This window comes from Pelophylax lessonae (genome assembly GCF_965119305.1).
Source record: "Pelophylax lessonae genome assembly, chromosome: 9".
Classification (NCBI taxonomy): domain Eukaryota; kingdom Metazoa; phylum Chordata; class Amphibia; order Anura; family Ranidae; genus Pelophylax; species Pelophylax lessonae.
The window spans coordinates 31,436,883-31,458,074 of record NC_138776.1 but is presented as its reverse complement, the minus strand read 5'-3'; the positions used below and the strand labels follow the sequence as shown (position 1 = coordinate 31,458,074).

The 21,192-nt window shown below is 44.0% G+C and overlaps 1 protein-coding gene across 1 annotated transcript in view; it reads left to right on the top strand.

Annotated features, from left to right (window-relative positions):
* Nucleotides 1-21,192, top strand: part of AICDA (activation induced cytidine deaminase) — a gene marked incomplete at its 5' end in the record, with an annotated part of 46,730 nt that overhangs the window by 11,248 nt on the left and 14,290 nt on the right. Inside the window, one exon of the mRNA XM_082267684.1 lies at nucleotides 9,153-9,237. Within this exon, the coding sequence (XP_082123810.1) occupies nucleotides 9,153-9,237 (85 nt within the window). The remainder of the gene's footprint in view (nucleotides 1-9,152; nucleotides 9,238-21,192) is intronic.

The window sequence follows — 21,192 nt, the reverse complement described above, 5'->3', positions numbered from 1 at the left end:
GGGTGAGAGCAGGGCAGAGGACTGGGTGAATGCAGGGCAGAGGACTGGGTGACAGCAGGGCAGGGGACTGGGTGACCACAGAGGACTGGTTGAGAGCAGGGCAGAGGACTGGGTGACAGCAGGGCAGAGGACTTGGTGACCACAGAGGACTGGTTGAGAGCAGGGCAGAGGACTGGGTGACAGCAGGGCAGAGGACTGGGTGACCACAGAGGACTGGGTGACAGCAGGGCAGAGGACTGGGAGAAATTGGGTTGAAAACTGCTCTGCCCAATTCCTCACAGTCAGGACAGTGCTGCATGAGAAACCAGATGCTATCTTGATCTTTGTCAGCTAACAGCACTTTTTTACTTCTATTTAAAAGTCTAAAGATAGAAGTAAAAAAGCTGACAAAGATCGAGATGGTATCTGGTTTCTCATGTAGCACTGTCCTGACTGTGAGAAATTGGGCAGAGCAGTTTTCAATCCAATTTCTCCCAGTATAGTGGCATAAAAAGAAAAACTGCATTTTTAGAGACTTTTTTTTAACCTCCATGTCGCTCTTTGCCCCAGAAGAACCGCGCAATCATACCTGAGGCCGGCCGCACCGCACCGCCCCCCCAGTGACAGGTGGGATCACCCCTTGGCTGGCCACACCCCCTCAGAAGTCCTGACCAGTGACAATGAAGGAGGCGGGCCAGCTAGGAGGGGGAGGCGGCTTTGGTCTACTCTGCTGTGTAAGATAGAGACAGCCGGTGAGAGACGCAGATCAGTGTGGGGGGGGGGGGGGGCGGTGCCGCTGCCCACAGGTGTCACCAGGGCCAGTGCTAGACTATTTTGCACCCTAGGCAAGACCAGCTACTTGCACCCCCCCCCCCAAATAAATAGTTAAAAAAGCTTGAATTCTTGTGCACTCCCACCACAGATGAGCAAAGGTCCCCGGGGCCTTACGAATTGCTCTCAATAAGAGAGAGCAAGTCCCATTGTGCAGCTCAATGGTGGGGGGGGAGGGTGGCACAGACTGCCATTTAGTCTTATTCTTGCCATTGGATGATAATAAAAGGCAGAGATCTATCTTATCATCCTTTCTCTGATACCAAGGCATCTCAGAGTCTCAAACATGAAACCCCAATCGACCCTCTCAAAGATAAGTGGTTTTACTCTTTCTGCTATTATTTTTGCGAAGATTTTTACATCTGTATCTAAGAGGGAGATTGGTCTACACCTCGTTGGTGCCATGGGGTCTTCCCTTTCCTTCAATATAAGAGTTATATAAGCAAGCAAAGACTCCTCTCTTATTCTCCCTTTCCCCCAGTGTGTTGAAGTACTCACATAGTTTGGGGACCAAAATTTTTTGGAATACATGATCGAATATCCATCAAGGCACGGACTCTTCCCTACAGCCATATTCTTTATCACCCACCCCACCTCCTCCCGTGTGATCGGGGCTTTTAGGTCCTCTAGCTCCTCTCTGGGTAGTCTTGGGAGATCAAGCTTCTGCAGGTATTCCCTCACAGCTAGATCTTCCTTACCCCTATCTCTACCTTTCTCTTTCTGTCTAATATTGTAGAGCTGACTGTAATGCGAGTGGAACACCTAGGCAATATCTGGGGATGAATGCACAATTTCTCAATTCTCGTTTTTAATTTTGGGGATAAGGGAGGGTTTTTTTTTTCTCCCTCACTGCTTTTGCTAACCATTTCCCAGGTTTATTTCCCCATTGATATTTTTCTTTAATAACTATATGGAATGCGCTTTTTGTCTCCTGCTCCATAAGTGTCATCAACTCCCCTTTCTTCTCGATCAACTCTCTCTTCTCTGGGATGCCTTTGTGTCTAGTCCTTTGTTCCAATATATTAATCTCCCTGAAGTAACTGATTCCTCCTCTCCTTTTTTTCCTTTTTCTTTGTGTCCCAATGCCTATTAATATCCCCCTTATATAGGACTTATGCGATTCCCACAAGGTAGTCCATGAAATCTCTGGTGTATCGTTGATAACGAAGAAGCTCTCCATCTTCTTCTCTACTTTCTCAACAATCAACCTGAATGAGTGAGTCATTCCGTTTCCGGGTCCTACCCCTAGACACTGCTGAAAGTATCTAACTGTACTATCACCAGGGCGTGATCAGAGAGTGTAATGGGCCTAATTATCACATCTCCAAGAGAGACTAGTAATTGATGCTCTATATAAATATAATCAATCCTTGAATAAGACCCATGTACTGAAGAATAGGAAGTGCAATCTCTAAGTTCTGGGTGTCTCACCCTTCAGGCATCCACTAGTTGACACTCCCCCCAATAACCTTCTGGTTTCGTTCTGCCTTTGTAGCGGGAGAAGGGAAACTGGAGACGGGAAATTCGGGTCGACGAGTCTAGACTTGGGTCCAGCCCCATATTTAAGTCTCCTGCTACAATAAGCCTCCCCTCTTTGAATGTCATCAATCTTTTCAGTGTTTTCCTCAAACACTTATGTGGGTCTTTATATGAGGAGTAAATATTTGCAAAGGTATACTCCATATTGGATAATCTTCCCTTGATAAAAAAACCTCCCCTTGGGGTCTACTAGCCAATCGCCACCCCCCTTAAATGGCTCGAATTTGAGTCATCGTAGAACCACGTAGGAAAGAACCGGGAAGACAATTTATTCCCTGATGTATATGTGATATGTGTTTTTTTGTAGGAAGACTACTCCAGCCTCATAATGATGCAATTCTTTAGTTAGTTTATGTCCATAAGCTATATCGTTGGATACCTCCTGGGCGGGGGGCGGGTTGGTTAACTTTACTAGCTTTTGATTTACCTCTTATCTTTAATCTCAGTCTCATGGGAGAGCTGGAGCTGCTGATGTTTGAGGAGGACTTAGATTTTGTGGGGATAACTGAGACTTGGTTTGACAGCTCTCATGACTGGATGGCGACCATTCAGGGGTATTCCCTTTATCGCAGAGATAGAGAAGGTAAAAAAGGGGGAGGGGTATGTCTGTATATTAAGAACAGTATACAGGTAAATATGAGGGATGATATTAATAATGGAGCTATGGACGAGACAGAATCCCTATGGGTAGAGCTTCAAAGGGAAGGCACTGTGGGGAAGGTAATATTAGGCATATGCTATAGGCCCCCCAACCAGAGGGAGGAGGGTGAGGCGGACCTCATGTTGCAGATAGGATTGGCACCAAGGATGGGAAATGTCATTATAATGGGGGACTTTAATTATCCAGATATAGACTGGGCAGAAGGAACCGCGCACTCAGCCAAGGCTGGGCAGTTCCTAAATGTTTTGCAGGACAATTTCATGGGTCAGATGGTGAATACACCGACAAGAAACAATGCGGTACTTGACCTACTGATTACCAACAATACAGACCTGCTCACGGATATAGAAATACGGGACAACTTAGGAAACAGTGACCATAGGTCAATTGGTTTCAGTATTAATTACAGTTATAGGAAACACAAGGGTAATATAAGGACACTGAATTTCAAAAGAGCCAATTTCCCTAAACTGCGCTCGCTGCTAGAAAATATCAAATGGGATAGAACCCTGGGAACAAAGAACACGGAGGAAAAATGGGAGTGCTTCAAGAGCATACTTAACAGGGTGATTGGCCAGTGCATTCCAAAGGGAAATAAATTTAAAAGAGCAAAACTAAACCCTGGGTGGCTAAACTCCAACATAAAAATGTATATTAGTGCTAAAGAAAAGGCCTTCAAAAAATACAAGACTGAGGGGTCATTGGCAGCATTCAAGCATTACAAAGAGTGTAATAAAAAATATAAAGATGAAATCAGGGCAGCTAAAATAGAACACGAGAGACATATAGCGGAGGAGAGTAAAAAGAACCCCAAGAAATTCTTTAAGTATATAAACAGTAAGAAAGCGAGGCCAGAACACATTGGCCCCATAAAAGATGATAAAGGAGATATGGCCACAGAGGACAGAGAAAAGGCGGAAGTGTTAAATAATTTCTTCTCTTCAGTCTTCACAAAAGAATCGGGGGGCTACACTAACCCAGCTTGTAAGGCCGAACTAAATAATACACCCCAGGAAGTGCCGCCATGGCTAACAGAAGATAGACTAGAGACTAGACTAGAGAAACTTAACATAAATAAATCCCCGGGACCGGATGGCTTGCACCCGAGGGTTCTTAATGAGCTCAGCCAGGTGATTGCCAGCCCATTATTCTTGATCTTTAAGGATAGTTTACAGACGGGTATGGTGCCAGCTGATTGGAAAAAAGCCAACGTGGTACCAATATTTAAAAAGGGGCCGAGATATATCCCGGGTAACTATAGGCCGGTCAACCTAACTTCAGTAGTCTGCAAAATTTTGGAGGGGATGTTAAGGGACCACATACAAGACTTTAGTAATGAAAACTGTATTATTAGTAGTAATCAGCATGGATTCATGAAAAATCGTTCTTGCCAAACCAATCTATTAACCTTCTACGATGAAGTGAGCTGCCACCTAGATAAAAGGAAGCCTGTGGATGTGGTGTATCTGGACTTTGCAAAGGCATTTGACACCGTTCCCCACAAACGCCTACTGTACAAACTAAGGAAGGTAGGTATGGACCATAAGGTGAGTACCTGGATAGAGAACTGGCTCCAGGGGAGAGTCCAGAGGGTGATGATTAATGGGCGGGTGTGGAAAGTGGGGTCCCCCAGGGTTCTGTCCTGGGACCAATCCTGTTTAATTTATTCATAAATGATCTAGAGGAGGGGATATCGAGTACAATCTCAGTATTTGCAGATGATACTAAACTGGGCTTGCCAATATCTTCTATGCAGGATGTGGAAACCTTGCAAGCGGACCTGAACAAAATAACGGGGTGGGCAACTACATGGCAGATGAGATTTAATGTAGAAAAATGTAAAGTAATGCACTTGGGGGCCAGAAACCAGAAAGCAAGCTACTCACTGGGGGGGGGAACCTCTGGGTGAATCTAGGATGGAAAAGGACTTGGGGGTACTGGTAGACAACAAGCTTGGCAGTGGCATGCAATGCCAAGCCGCTGCAAGCAAAGCCAACAGAATACTGGGATGTATAAAAAAGGGGATTCACTCCAGAAATAAAGAGATTATTCTCCCGCTCTACAAGACACTGGTCCGGCCACATCTGGAGTATGCTGTCCAGTTCTGGGCACCGGTCCTCAGGAAGGATGTGCTGGAACTGGAGAAAGTCCAGAGAAGTGCAACAAAAATAATTAGGGGAATGGAGGACATCAGCTATGAGGAAAGACTACAAGCACTGAACTTATTCTCTCTGGAGAAGAGACGATTGAGGGGGGATATGATATCAATGTACAAATACTGTACTGGTGACCCGAGCATAAGGAACAAACTATTCAGAGAAAGGAGATACAATAAGACACGTGGCCACTCACTAAAACTAGAGGAAAGGCGGTTTAACCTTAAAGTGCGTAAGGGGTTCTTCACTGTAAGAGCGGTAAGGATGTGGAATTCTCTTCCACAAACAGTGGTATCAGCAGGGAGCATTGATAGTTTCAAAAAACCATTAGATGGGCACCTTAAAGACCACAACATACAGGGGTATACAATGTACGGTTAAAAGTTGACACACACACACATCATAGGTTGAACTGGATGGACTGATGTCTTTTTTCAACCTCACTAACTATGTAACTATGTAAATTGCAAGATGGAAGGACAGAGCAAAGAGGGGTGCCTGGGTACCAGTGGGAAGTTATCACTAGGAAAAATGGCAGCTTTTAGATGATTTACTGCTCGAAGCAGTGTAAGCACAGTCTCCAGAGGCTGATGGAGCTCAGACCCGTTTAAACAAGGGGCACATAGCTGAGGCTGTAGGAGGGGAGCCTTCAAATTATACAACAAGCAACTGAAGGATTCAGTAGTGACAGGCCATTTAAAAGCTAGGATTATAAGAAGTCATTTGACCCTCTTGGGGTTTCCCTCGTATTCCAAGTAAAGACTCTGTCACTTATCACTTCCCATAGGGGGATCCCCCGAGAGACAAATCTGGCAAGGGAATAATGTGCTGAGATGATGCAGAGGGCTTCACCAGGGCTCTCTTCTTCAGGCTGCTCTTTCTGACCCTTTCAAGACCCCCCCCCCCCTTGAAAGAGGCTTAACACTCTCCGGTTAGCTGTTCAGGGAGGGCAGGACACCCTAGCCCTTCTGCCATAGAGTTGAGTGGAGTGCTAGCGGGTCGGCATCAGTGCAGCAGTGGAGGTGTCAGGCAGCCTGTCATGGCGGCAGTAGGAGAGGGAGACAGGAGGCCCAAGTAATGGCCATGATGTGGCACCAGGCACCCACTCCAACATGGGTGCGAGCGTCATCCCCTCCCCCCAATATTATATGCTTTTAATCCAGATGTCCTCATCCCCCTGAGGAAGATTCTGACTATTGCATCAAAACGCATTGGGGTTCTTTTTTGGGCAGATGTACTGTTCTGGAAATTCCCACCAAAAAATCTGTGACCTGCCTTTGTTTACAGGACATCATTTATTGTAATTGGGGTATATCAGAGCTCATATTTTAAACTACATGCAGATTTTAATTTTAATGTTTGTATCTATAAAAATCTGTATATTAATATTTTGTGTTTCTAGTTGATTTGTCTTGCTGCATAAAAGCCCTTTGGAGAAACTTTATTGTAATTATAGTATGAGAGCACATACACTGATCCGTGAGCCAGTCTGATGGGGACAATTGGTATAAGGGGGCATTTTGATGCAGCCAATTGAGGCAAGGGGGGGCTTTGATGGGGGGACATTTCATGAAAGTTGGGACTCTGATGGAGACAGTTAATGTAAGGGGGGACTCTGATGGAGCCAGTTGATGTAAAGGGGGGTCTGATGGTGACATTTGATGAAAGGGGGGTACTTTGATGGGTACAGTTTATGTAGGGGGGGCTCTGATGGAGCCAGTTGATGTAAAGGGGGCTCTGATGGGGACATTTGATGAAAGGGGGGTACTTTGATGGGGACAGTTTATGTGGGGGGGGGGGGCTCTGATGGAGCCAGTTGATGTAAAGGGGGCTCTAATGGGGACATTTGATGAAAGGGGGGTACTTTGATGGGGACAGTTGATGTAAGGGTGCACTCTAGCGGGGACAATCTATGTAAGAAAGCACTTTAATGGGGACATTTATTGTAAGGGGGCACTTTGATGGGAACATTTGATGAAAGTGGGGACTCTGAAGTGGACAGTTGATGAAAGTGGGGACACTGATGGGGACAGTTGATGTAAGGGGGCACTCTGATGGGGACAATTGATGTAAGGGGAACTCTAGCGGGAACAATCTATCTAAGAAAGCACTCTAATGGGGGCGTTTATTGTAAGGGGGCACTCTGATGGGAACATTTGATGAAAGTGGGGACTCTGAAGTGGACAGTTGATGAAAATGGGGATACTAATGGGGACAGTTGATGTAAGGGGGCACTCTGATGGGGGCAACTGATGTAAGGGGGACTCTGATGGGGACAGTTGATATAATGGGCACTCTAATGCGTACAGTTGATGTAAGGGGACACTCTGATGGGTACAGTTGATGACAGGGGGCACTCTAATGGTGACAGCTGATATATAGGGGGACTCTGTTGAGGCAGAATGAGTGTGCGGAGGAGTCTCGGTGGCGTGACCGAGCAGAAGGTTGCTGACAGGCGGGCGGAGACACTGAGTTGAGCCTGGTAGCCGAGGGAAGCGGATCTCCCAGTTGGGTGAGAGGCATCCAGTATTTACATCTCCATTATATACAGACCTAGACTGATTCCAGTGGAAAGCAAATAGACTGTGTACTTTATAAAGGTCATATTGACATTTAGTTGAACCACTGGACACTGCAGATACAAATATAGTGCGAGGTGGGTGAACTAGGCCTTAATCCCTAAATCCAGTCCTAGGCTGTCAGTCTGTTGTGACGCATTAGGAATTGTTACGTTTGCCTCTCTGTGGATTACAACTATTGATTGCTTTGAGGAATACAGTTCATCATCTCTACCCTTTATTGGATAATAAATACTTTCCTTGGATTGTTGGGAATTCCTTGCCGGTGAAGACAAGTGAAGCCTCACTTTTCAGGAGACTCCTTGCAGTTCATCATAAAGGGGGCCCCCGTTAGTACACAGAGTGCACTCTGATAGTTGTTCCAATATTGATATATTGTTTACTTTGCATTCAAGTTATCAAGTGTAGTCATTCTTATCTGTGGCCACTCTCTAATTACTTCAGCTTATTTTAAGTATTGTTTATTGTTGCTGAGCGCAATCCTCTAGCATACATACACATTTGTTTGTGCATATGTATGTGTGGCCTGCGTTCTGGATCCTGAGTGCTGAACTAAAAGGCCTAAATCCTTGGTTGGGAATTCACGATCTATCCCTTTAGTAACATCTGTGTTATTTCTGATTCTGTTTGCATATTCCTGTTCTTACATAAAAACTATAAAGCAGTAAACGGTTTATTCACTGCAACACTTGTGGTCTCAGTTATTCGCAATGACCGAACGAATAGTGTCAGATGGGTTGGAGCAGGCTCAGGGTGTAAGAAGTGAAGAGGACACCCATGCTACAAGCCACCCCCCAAGGGGGCAGGGCTACAAACACAAATTAAACCAATGGACTACGGGCAAATCACAATATTTAGGCACACACCTTATATATTCGTGAGACAAACTACCCTTCTATGCTTAACAAAACAAAATCACATTCTCTGAGTTTTGTATGTTGTTTCATTTGTAACCAACAATGGCCTAGACTTTCTGCAGGTGTCTCCTACCTCCTTTGGCCTAGTGGTGGTTTATGAAAAATCATTGAGCAGCATAAATAAGTCAGCTAATAAAATACTACTTTCGAAGCCCACTTATAGGTCTGAGTATTGAAGCATTTGAGATCGATTTTTAACAATTCACTGTCCAAGTGAAAGATCTAAACTATGAAATACCATCATGGTCCACTTGATAAGAACCCTGTAGTCCAATAAATACTTTGGAAACCTCATATCATCCCACTTTCCCATATTTGTATTTATGCAACCCATTCTTTTCTCCTGGTATGGACTCTTAAGAATCCTTCAGACACTGGATTTTCTCCAATGGTAAGGGATTAATTTCATAGATGGTATACAACCCTTTCAATGTTTCCAACAGAAATGCAAAATTTGTATTTCTGAACACTTTTGTTACTTTCCGATTAGGAATTTCATCAACAGAATCTCCAAACCACAAAGATCTTATGAAGCTTGTGCACTATTTGTTGAGCTCTGTTGTACAGCTGACCAAGTAACATCCCTAAATTTCTTTGGGACTTTGAATATGCCTCTGATAGTGGCATATGGGGCATATTCAAAGTCCCAAAGAATTCTGGTAATGTTGTGCTTGGTATATAATGTAGGGATGGTGCCTCCCATAGTGTAATTATGGTGATATCCAACACTCCACCCATATATACATACAATGGGTGTAGAGATGACCCACACTGTTCAGGCCTCATTTGCATACATTATTCTCTATTTTTACATTCCCCCTCCAGGACTGCCCAAACATATGTCACAAAATGGGAAACATACTTGGGCTTCCCTCCGGGCAGTGGAACATGGGTACAGATATGGTCCAAGACATGAACAAATCCTGCTCTCAAGACTTGCTTGTGTTTCATATATGGTCCAGCTAGAATTGCTATATTTTGCTCAGGATATCCTCCCTCATGCTTTCAAGGCTGACCAGAACTCAGCACTTTTGGTGTCATTGTTTGAAAGTACACCCTCCCTGGTCCAAAGTAGGGATGAGCTCTGTGTGCGAGTCGAACGTAAGTTCAACTAGGACATCAGCTGTTTGCAGAACACACAAACAACTGAGGCGCTCAACGGGAAGTTCGCCAGTCGATGAGCCCCCCATAATGCACTGGGCTGTTGCAGTGCATTGATTGCTGATGATTGGCCAAAGCATGAACCTGACCTGTATGCTTTGGCCAATCACAGCACAATGTCCTGTCAGAGCCATTATTGGCCAAAGGACTTTGGCCAATCATGACTCAGGGGCTATGTCAACGCTCCACACTATATAAGGCTGCCGCTTATACAGCAGCCGTGTATAGCGTGTTACAATAGAGATTAGGCAGGTAGTTAGTAGATAGTGTGTTCAGTCAGTTTAGTGCAGTCATTGTAGTGTACAGGAACATTCCACTTTTAAAATGTATGGATATGTTGTAGTCCTGGGTCCTCCCTCGGTGCTCCCCAAGTTTTGTGTCCCTGTCACTTATAGTTAGGGAGCAGTGCCATGTCAAACTGACCAATATTTCCCATAGATGCCAATCTTAGATGGAGCAGTGCCATGTCAATCTGACCAATATTTCCCCATAGATGCCAATGAGCGCTGAAAGCTGAAAATTGGTCTGGGCAGGAAGGGGGTGAATGTACCCTGTATTTAAGTGGGTAAGGGGAACCCTATGACAGAATTTTTTTTTAAATGGCGTGACCCCCCCCCCCCCCCCAAAAGCCCCCAAAAAAAGCCTATACCAGGCCCTTTGTGAAAACAACCTAACGGGATGTTTATTTCTAAATCTTGGAAGTTCCAGACCCTAAATTTCCAAATTTCCAAGTCAAGAGCCATGTCAGGGAGTCTACAAGAAAGTGACAGAAAAGCTGTTGGATAGAATGACTAGTTTTGATCAGATTTGGACTCCTTGTGTTATACATTTTCTTCCATCTACTTTTGACAGATGTCTATTACAACTATGATTGCCTGCCTCCTGTGTTCACTATGCTGCCCTGCTGCACAGTGAACACAGGAGGTTGGTTGTTCTGCATATGCACCTTTCAGAAAGAATGTAAAGTATTCCTTGATTGGACAAGATGGAAAGGTGGGACGGCGATGCCATGCTTTCCACCTCGTCCACTCATAGAATGCTTTGCATTAATTAAGAAAATGTAAAACATTCTCTGAATGGCGCGCATGCCCAGCTGCCGTCTTCTTGTGTTCACAATGCAGCAGGGCAGCCGCTCGGCACAGGACCCAGAAGCTAATGGAGATCACTGGAGTAGCTGTGTCTATTACAGTAATTTCCAACTTCTAGAGTTATGGCATAGTTGGTCCAAGTTGTATAAAATATCCATAACTGGAATTCAGCTTTAAAAATGTTCTCTGGTCACAAAGGTTTTCATTACTCATGAACTTTCCCACTAGGTTCAGGACTAAAAGCTGCAATGAATTCAGTTATATAGCACCTTCCAAGTTAGGCTGCTAGGTAAATGTAGTTTTTGGCTCCACTACAGTGAGTGGAGTGGCTGTTGATTGTTTTGGTCTGATCAGAGTTTCTGAGCTGAGAGTTTGATTATTTCCCTCTATCTCTGGATAAAACTTTCAGAGCATAGGGAGGGAGATTCAAACAATCAGCTTAACATTTATCACAATCTTGGGAGGGGTGCGTCCAAAAGGTGGCTGGGTGGTCTGAGCAGATCGTCTTTCCTCATCAGAGAGGGTTCCAGTACTCCTGGGGCTGCTGCCCCTTGGAGAAGAGTCATTGAGAGAAGAGACTACAGTTTGAGCATCAGCGGTTGCTGGGCTGAGGATCTTAGATTAAGGAGGCATACCTGCTGTAGAACACTGCTTAAGAGTCCTGGTCTTAAGAAAGATTTTAATTACTGTATCTCCCTCAGGAAAGATCTACCTTTGAGTGGCAGACAGCTCCTAGGACACTGTCCCCTTGATCACCCACAGGGTTAACCCCTTCCCTGTCAGTGTCATTATTAGAGTAACAGTGCATATTTCTAGCACTGATTGCTGTAGTCATGTCGCTGCCCCCCCCCCCCCCCCAAAAGTGTCAAAAATGTCAGTTAGGGGTCTGATCTGTCCGCCGCAATGTCGCAGTCCCGCTAATAATCGCAGATCACCGCCATTACTAGTAAAAAAATAAATAAATTAAAATGACATGTTCAGCACTAATATTCAATATTATACGTATTGATCACAGAACATTACCAGCGCAGCACCAACACTGCATAATACTTATCCCTCGTTAGCCATGGATTAGCTAATCAGTGCCTGCAGCAGTTAACCAATCTAAAGCACTTAAAGTGATAGCGAAATTTCTAAATTTCTGCATTTGTACATTTCAATAGCCAGTATAAGCGAATATTAGTGGTAAAAGGGTTTAACCTATAATTTTTTCTTGTATAATTCTCCTTTAAGGGGCGTGGCAGGGGGTGTGTCATATGCCTACATACTTTTGCTGATCGGTGTCCCTCATTCCCATCTCAAAAAGTTGGGAGGTATGGAGACCTCTGCCCAAGACTGAGATTTACCTGTTGGTGTGCTTGTGTGACTGGTGGCCTCTGTACTACCCAGGGGAGAACTGGACCAAGGGGCAGGGGGGGAAATTGTCCCCCGGGCCACTCTGATGCCCCGTAAAAAGGCTGCACCATTCCTGCCACAGACATGCCTAAAGGATTCCTGGTGAAAAGAACAAAAAAGTCCCCACTGCTGACCTACTGAGTGTGGGATGAAGACAAGGACAGAGCGTGGACCTTTCCCCAGCATGGATGTATACTGTGTCTGAGCAGAGGCTGGCTCCATGCCCCACTAGAGACTCTCCTCCCCCAGGAAGCCCCAACTGAGCTGTCCCCCCTCCCCCCCAACTGCTTCCTGCTGGCCAGGTGAGTAGAGAGTACCTGGAGTGGAGCATCAGCCTGGAATGGGGGTCAGGAGGAGACAAGGAAGAGGAAGAGTGGGAGGGGGACCAAGTTGCTGCACCATGGGCCTCTGGTTTGTACTTGGCCCCTGGGCCAAAAGTTGCCAGTCAGCCCCTGGTACTGCCTGGCTGTTTCCAGCAGCACCTTCAAGGGTCAGCACTACAAGTAAATGGAATGGGATGAATAATCCAAAGCCAAAGCTTTGTTGTGCACTCCAGCTGACATCACAGAGCCGATCCAGGGTCTGAATAGATCCTGACCATATGGTTGGGATCCACCCAGATGCCTGTATCAGCACCTTGCTTAGCATCTCATTTGAGCCGCTGAGAGCCTGAGCCAGCTTCTCCCACCCCCTCCACAGCCCAGTGATCCAGTGAGCGCTGGAGGGCCAGCGCAGGGAGCCAGTGACTGACAGTCACCGACTCTTCTTACTGAAGTTGGAGATCAGCAGCCTTTGATCGATCAGTTCTCAGTCTTAGAAGCAGTGGGGGACAGATGCAACATCGGATCGATGCTGCATCCACATAGGTGAGTAGAATTTTTTTTTCCCTAAAACCCAAACTTCTCTTTTAAAGTACAAAGCATGCTGGCAGAGTAAATTTCCCCATTTATGCAGATCGTGACGAACGAATGTGCTAAATGAGGACTAGTTCACATAATACAAAGCAGGACATTTGACCATAAAGGTATGCAATGTTATAAAAATCGAGGAGAAAAAAAAGGGGAGAGAGTGGGGGGGGGGAGGGATGAGAGGGAAGGGGGAAGAGTAGCTCAAAGGGGGGAGAGGGAGGATATAGAGGGGCTGGAAGGGGAGGAAGGAGTGGGACCAGACACTGGATATTAGTCAACTCAATCCTGAAAAAAGGAGGACCCACTAAGGGTGAAAAGAAAACTGGAACACCACATTTGCATTTTTACCGCTAATTTTCCTTTATAATTACTTTTTAGGGCCTCATGCACACAGGGGGTTTGAAAAAATGAGCTGCAAAGCCAATTCTGACCCCAGGAAAAAGCATCTGTAAAAACGCGCTTTTAGAAGTGTTTTGCATTGGCGTTATTGCGCCTTTAGCCCCATTTAGAAGCGTTAGAGTTTAGCAGCCTTTCTCTGCCCTCTTCTATTTTATAACCTCAAATCCAACTAATAGAGCTTAAAAATGCTTGACACGGCCTAACCCTGTATACAGCGTTTAGCCGCGTCAGGCGTTTTTACAATCTAACACTGTTGCTCCAGAACGCATTGGCCCTTGGTTTTTTTTACAGCTTGAAAACGCCTATGCCACTTACAGCTCCTAAAAGCCTGTGTGTGCATGAGGCCATAGAATGACATGGAGGGGCAAAAAAAAAAAAAATGTCTGAAGCTCCTAAAAGCAGCTGTAAAAACGCCCTGTGTGCATGGGGCCTAAAAGTTTGGTTGGGTGATACCCCACTTTTTATAGCAGTAGTTATATAGGGGGCGATTTACTAAAGGCAAAAAGGCAGTGGAAAGTGCAGTTGCTCCAGAGCTTACTAAATGAGCAGAAGCTCTGCTGACTTCCATCATCCAACCACGATCAAGCAAAAATGCTGTTTTTTTTAATTATCCTTGCATGTGATTGGTTATTCTTTGCAAAGTGAAGCTCTACCTCAGTTACAAAGCTCTGGAGCAACTGCACTTGCAGAGTGCAATTACACTTTGCAAAGTGCAAAGTCCATTTGCCTTTAGTAAATCAATCCCATAGTGGACTTTGTTATAGAGGTTCATTGATTACACCAAAAAAAGGGACAACTGACAAGGGAAGAGGGACCGATAGAAGGTCCCTCTACATGGGGAAGAGTTGGGAGCCATGCTCTCCTCCTTGTCGCTGCACTCTGCACCCGGCTGTTGTTTGTGGCTTCCTATTTTTAGTTCAGAGAGAAAGTGAGCATCTTTCTGCGGAGAGAATGGGGTAATGGGGGGGGGGGGGGATGTTTTCCACCAATGAGAGCACCAGGCGCGATATACAAATTTTCTGTGACGGGAAACCAGACCCACAAACCATGAGCTCTGTATTCTGCACCCTACTGAGGCTGAACTTCTGTGCATACACCGTGGCTTGCCACATTTAAAAAAATACAGAAACCCCAAACTTCTAATCTAAAGGAAATACATTCAGGCTTATTTACAAATCAACACAAAGACCAATGATAGCATTTCAATTGCAGTAGCTCTTAGCAACCAATCAGATATCATTGTTTTTTTAGCTTGGGTAATTTGGGCCATGCATGGTCTCTGATAAGTTTTTATAGGTTACTACTTTTTATCCATTGCTCTTTTTTTTCCCATAATTTTTATTGTTTCCTGGATAATTTGTAAAAGCAAAAAGTTGTCATACAGAATGTGTCAAACAGCACTTACATTGGAAAAATAGTAAATACAGTATGTGCTGTTCATCTGATAATAATAATTTGTACTCTTAACGTAATAGTTATTGTTAAGCATGGATGAACAATTGGATTATTTTACAGTTTAACGTTTTAACAATTCTATATTCCTCGTCGAAAACCTGAGTACCGTATATGCCAGCGTATAAGACGACTTTTTAACCTTAACCTCCCTGGCGGTATGATTATGTCTGGAATTACATACCAAAAGCGGTACAATTCTTTTCATGGAAATTTGGCGTTATGTATTATAGGCCTACAATTCTTAGTAATTACTGACTTAAACCTGACCAAAACAAGACTCTAGTAGACATCCCAGATGTGATAAATTTGAAACACAAACGCATGAATTATAATCGAATCAATAATATTATTTTATTATTTAATATATAATATATATAATAAAATTATATTATTGATTAGATTATAATTCATGCATTATATATTATATATAGATATGTGTGTGTATATATATATATATATATAATATATAACGCATGAATTATAATTGAATCAATAATATAATTTTATATATATATATATATATATATATATATATATATGTGTGTGTGTGCATATTATATATATATATATGCATATATATATATATATATATATATATATATTTATATGCATATATATATATATATATACGCATATATATATATATACCGGTGTATATATATATATATGCATATATATATATATATATATATATATATGCATATATATATATATATATATATATATATATATATATATATATATGCATATGCATATATATATATATAATATAATATAAAGTGTGTTTTGTGTTTTGTGCAACGTTTTTTTTTTTTTTTTTTTTTTTAATTTCCCTCCCTAGTTCCGCTCCCATGCAGCATTGCTGCTGCAGGGAACGGAACTAGGAAGTGATCGTACCGACGGAGGGACGGAGGAGCGGCGGGACTCTCGGCTGGTGGTCACAGCAATGAGAGATCATCGCTGGATCGCCAGGATAAGGTAAGAGAACACCGCTGCGCTCTCTGCAATCCACCCCGAGCGTGACTCGGGGTTACCGCTCCTGCAATGAAAAATCAACCCCGAGTCACGCTCGGGATTACCGCTAAGGTGGTTAAAAACATCCCCCGATTTTATCTCCCCTTTCCTTTTTCTTTTGAAATATATATTAAAAATGTATACTTTATTTATCGCTATAATTTTTTTTTTTCTTTGGGGTTGGGTTATGAATTGTTGAATGTATGTATTGGTTGGTTTCTTTGGGTAATTGTATGTTTGTATTGTTGTTATCTGTATTGAAATTAATAAAAACAAATTAAAAAAAAAAAAAACATCCCCCAAAAATAGGGGGGGTCATCTTATATGCAGAGTATAAGACCCCGTTCACACTGGGGTGACCTGTCAGGCGACCTGGTCGCCTGACAGGTCACCGTAGGTCGCCTGCCATAGTAGCTGTGGACCCGTTCTAATAGGAGCGACACAAGTCGCTCCGACTTAGAAAACGGGTCCGGAGCTTCTTTGGGGCGACCTGGAGCGACCTGCATTGACTTCAATGATATGAAGTCCGTACCGGCTGCTCCGAGGTCGTGGTGCGAGCTGCGCACCGCGACCTGTGAGGTCGCCCCGGCAAGTAGCGTCGCCCCAGTGTGAACGGGGTCTAAAATGTGAGGACTACTTTATATGGCCCAAAACGAACGTCCCTATTATTCTCTCAACCAGCTGGATGTGCCGTAATAATGTGTGTGCCGTAGCAGAGTAAAAAAATGTGAGGACTACTTTACATGGCCCAAAACTAACATTCCCTAATAATCTCTCAACCCTCTGGATGTGCGGTAATAAAGTACAGCCCAAAGCAAAAAATAAATAAAAAATAAGCGCAGGGCTTGCATGACAAGGTAGGCAGTGTAAGCAGGAGAGATAGGGTTAAGAAAGTTCAGGAAAAGTTCAATCAGTCTTGTACCCAATTAGGGGTTTTTATTTAGCATGTGGGAGGGACTGGTAGGGTGGTCATGGAGAGGGCAGCACATCTTCACAGCATTCCGTGAAGGACGAGGGGAAGAACGTTACCGCCCGCCCGCCCGCCCACCCATTTATTGGATTTATGCTTCTGTATGTGGTCTTCATGATTTGGCGGTTGGGGGTTTTCGAGGTGATAAAAAGTCTGCTGTGCTTATCAGTTTAGGGACCCATCTAAGTTATGGAGTCACCTGTGGTATGCCAGTTAATGGTGGTTTAACTGGTAGGTTAAAATTGGGAGGAATCTGCAGAATGTTGAGGTCGTCCCCGAGCCGTTGTGTGGTGCGGCTGGGGACCGTCTAAGTAGTTACGCAGATACAAAGTTGATAATTGATACTTGGTGCCTTCAAAGATCAGCAACCTCATGTTTCTTGTTATTGTATTATTATTTTTGGTTCCTGTTTTAACCACTTAAGCCCCGGAAGATTTTACCCCCTTCCTGACCAGGGCCTATTTTGCGATTCGGCACTGCGTGAGTTTAACGGACAATTGCGCGATCGTGCGACGCTGTACCTAAACGAATTTGACGTCCTTTTTTTCCCACAAACAGAGCTTTCTTTTGGTGGTATTTGATCACCTGTGCGATTTTTACTTTTTGCGCTATAAACAAAAAAACAGCGTCAATTTTGCAAAAATAACAATATTTTTCACATTTTTTTATATGAAATCCCCCCCAAAAAAAGTAAAAATCAAAATTTTTTAACATTTTGGGCCAATTTTTTTTTACCATATATTTGGTAAAAAAAACCGCAAAAAGCGTATTTTGATTGGTTTGCGCCAAAGTTATTGCGTTTACTAACAAAGGGAAAGATTTTTGTCATTTTTGTTGTTTTTTTTTAACGCGTAATGGCGGCGATCTGCGATTTTTTTGCGGGACTGCGACATTGCGGCGGACAGATCGGACCCTTGACTGACATTTTTGACACTTTTGGGGTTACCAGTGACATTACTACAGTAATCAGTGCTATACATATGCACTGTTACTGTAAAATGACACTGGTAGTGAAGGGGTTAACTTTTTTTTGAGAGGGAGGGGTTATGTGTGTCCCTAGGGGCGTGATTCTAACTGTGATTGGCTGTGGTTTGAGGTGTAGGAACAGTGATCAACGGTCCTACATAGTAGAACCGTATGATCACCATTCCTACACAGGGGAGAATGACAGGCGGCTTGTTTACATTAGCCGCCTGCCTTTCTCCCACTCTAATGGACGATCGCGAGTGACCGGCAGGCACACGTGCAGGGGGGGGTCCGTGACCACGCGGGAGTGGGAGTGCGCCTCCGGCGGCGCGCCCTCCCTAGACCCTCACAGGCTAGCGACGTAGCCCTACTGCAACAATTGTGTTTTGGCATTTTTTCTACAGAGTTGGGGTAAAAGGAGATTGGGTTGGTTAGAGGTTAAGATGAGTTTGAGGATTTCATCTGGGGTGCCTTAGTCATGTATGTACCATAGCAGAGTAAAAAATGTGAGGACTACCGTACTTTACATGGCCCAAAACGAACGTCCCTATTATCTCTCAATGCGCTGGATGTGCGGTAATACTTGATGTACCGTAGCTTCGGCGACATACAGTATACTGCACTGAGCCAATCATGGTGAGTGATGTATTCTATTAATAAATACAAAGCCAGTTCGGATTGGCTGAGTCAGAGAGAGTAACATCATCAGCCCGCCTCTCTGACTCGGCCAATCCCAGCCGGTGTTCTAAAATTTAGTCGGACCCGTGAAAATTCCGGACCCTCGTCACTTCCGGTGACGCTACGTCGTAACCCAGCTGATGCGAGCCCCAGTGCGCATGCACACAAGGCATTTTCGAGGTCCGATGAAATTCTAAAATTTACGTACAGCTGACTAAGAGAAGTAGGGGCTGAGGTGGGACGCACACACCGCTGCGGGATAATGTTACAACATCGAGCAAGGAACATGTTGCAGAGCTGACTTAGAGGAGGCGGGAAGGAAGTGAATACTCATACTAAATAGTAATGATAAAAAATGTTTAGTATTTCTTCTTCTTTTTTTTTTTTTATCATTACTATTTAGTATGAGTATTCACTTCCTTCCCGCCTCCTCTAAGTCAGCTCTGCAACATGTTCCTTGTTCGATAAAGCGGCGGTGTTGTAACATTATCCCGCAGCGGTGTGTGCGTCCCACCTCAGCCCCTCCTCCTCTCAGTCAGCTGTTCGCAAGTCTCAGAATTTCATCAGACCTTGAAAATGCCTTGTGCGCATGCACACCGGGCTCGCAACAGCTGTTGGTGATGACGTGTCCCCGGAAGTGACGAGGGTCCGGAATTTTTACGGGTCCGACTAAATTTTAGAACACCGGCTTTGTATTTATTAATAGAATACATCGCTCACCATGATTGGCTTAGCGCAGTATACTGTATGTAGCCGAAGCTACGGTACATCAAGTATTACCGCACATCCAGCGCATTGAGAGATTAATAGGAACGTTCGTTTTGGGCCATGTAAAGTACGGTAGTCCTCACATTTTTTACTCTGCTACGGTACATACATTATTAGCGTACATCCAGCGGGTTTAGAGATTATTGTTAGTTTTGGGCCATGTAAAGTAGTCCTCACATTTTATACTCCGCTACGGTACATACATTATTTTCTGGGCTGCCTCCGAAAGGGGGGGGGGGTAGTCGTATACGGTGACGAGTATAGCCCAAAAATGATGTTTTAACTTGAAAATTAGGGGGTCATCTTATACGCCGAGTCGTCTTATACGCCCAGTCGTCTTATACGCCCAGTCGTCTTATACGCCGGCAAATACGTTAACTGAGTATTTTAGACTATAATAAAAATAAGATGAAAAAAAGAATAAAATAAAAACAAAAAATATAAAAATAAAGAGGGAAGGAAAAGTAATGACTGAAAAATGTTGTACATATGTGTAAGAAAAAGTCATTTCAGTCATGTGGAGCGATGGAATAATTTCCAAAGGGAGTTGTAGAGGGCTCAGGGTGTGTTGTTAATAATTTATCTCAGCTCCAACCTGCCCAGTGAATTAGAAAGAATTATACCACTCAGAGTATTAACACGTTGTCATAATTTGTGTTTTCTCTGTGTTATTCAGAGATTTTTCTATGAATGTTTGCCATCTTTTAACCACTTAAGCCCCGGAGGATTTGGCTGCTAAAGGACCAGGGTTTTTTTTGCGATTTTTTACTGCGTGACTTTAACGGACAATTGCGCGGTCGTGCGACGCTGTACCTAAACGAATTTGACGTCCTTTTTTTCCCACAAACAGAGCTTTCTTTTGGTGGTATTTGATCACCTGTGCGATTTTTTGATCACGCGCTATAAACAAAAAAAGAGCGTAAATTTTGCAAAAATAACAATATTTTTCATATTTTTTTATATGAAATTCCCCCAAAAAAAATGTAAAAATCAAAATTTTTTAACATTTTTCGGCCAATTTGTTTTATGCTACCTATGTTTGGTAAAAAAAAATCGCAAAAAGCGTATTTTGATTGGTTTACGCAAAAGTTATCGCGTTTACTAACAAAGGGAAAGATTTTTGTCATTTTTGGTGTTTTTTTTTTTAACGCGTAATGGCGGCGATCTGCGATTTTTTTTCGGTACTGCGACATTGCGGCGGACAGATCGGACCCTTGACTGACATTTTGACACTTTTGGGGGTACCAGTGACATTACTGCAGTAATCAGTGCTATACATATGCACTGTTACTGCAAAAATGACACTGGCAGGGAAGGGGTTAACTTTATTGGACAGGGAGGGGTTAAGTGTGTCCTAGGGGCGTGATTCTAACTGTGCAGGGACATTCCTATTGGTGTAAAAGCAAAGATCAACCGTTCTACATAGTAGAACGGACAGATCTTCACTTTTACACAGGGAGAACTGACAGGCAGCTTGTTTACACAAGCCGCTCTGTCTTTCTCCCTTCACAGGAGCGATCGTAGTGTGACTGGCGGACATCGAGTCCGCCGGTCACACGCACTGACTTGTCTGTGAACGAGCCGCGGCGGGCGCGCGCCTCGGCGGGCGCGCACCCGCCCGCAATAGGCTCGCAAGTCAGTGACAGGCGAGTGACGTACCGATACGTCACTCTGCCTGGCCGGGGCTGACCGCCGCAGTACATAGTCGTGCGGCGGTCGGCAACCGGT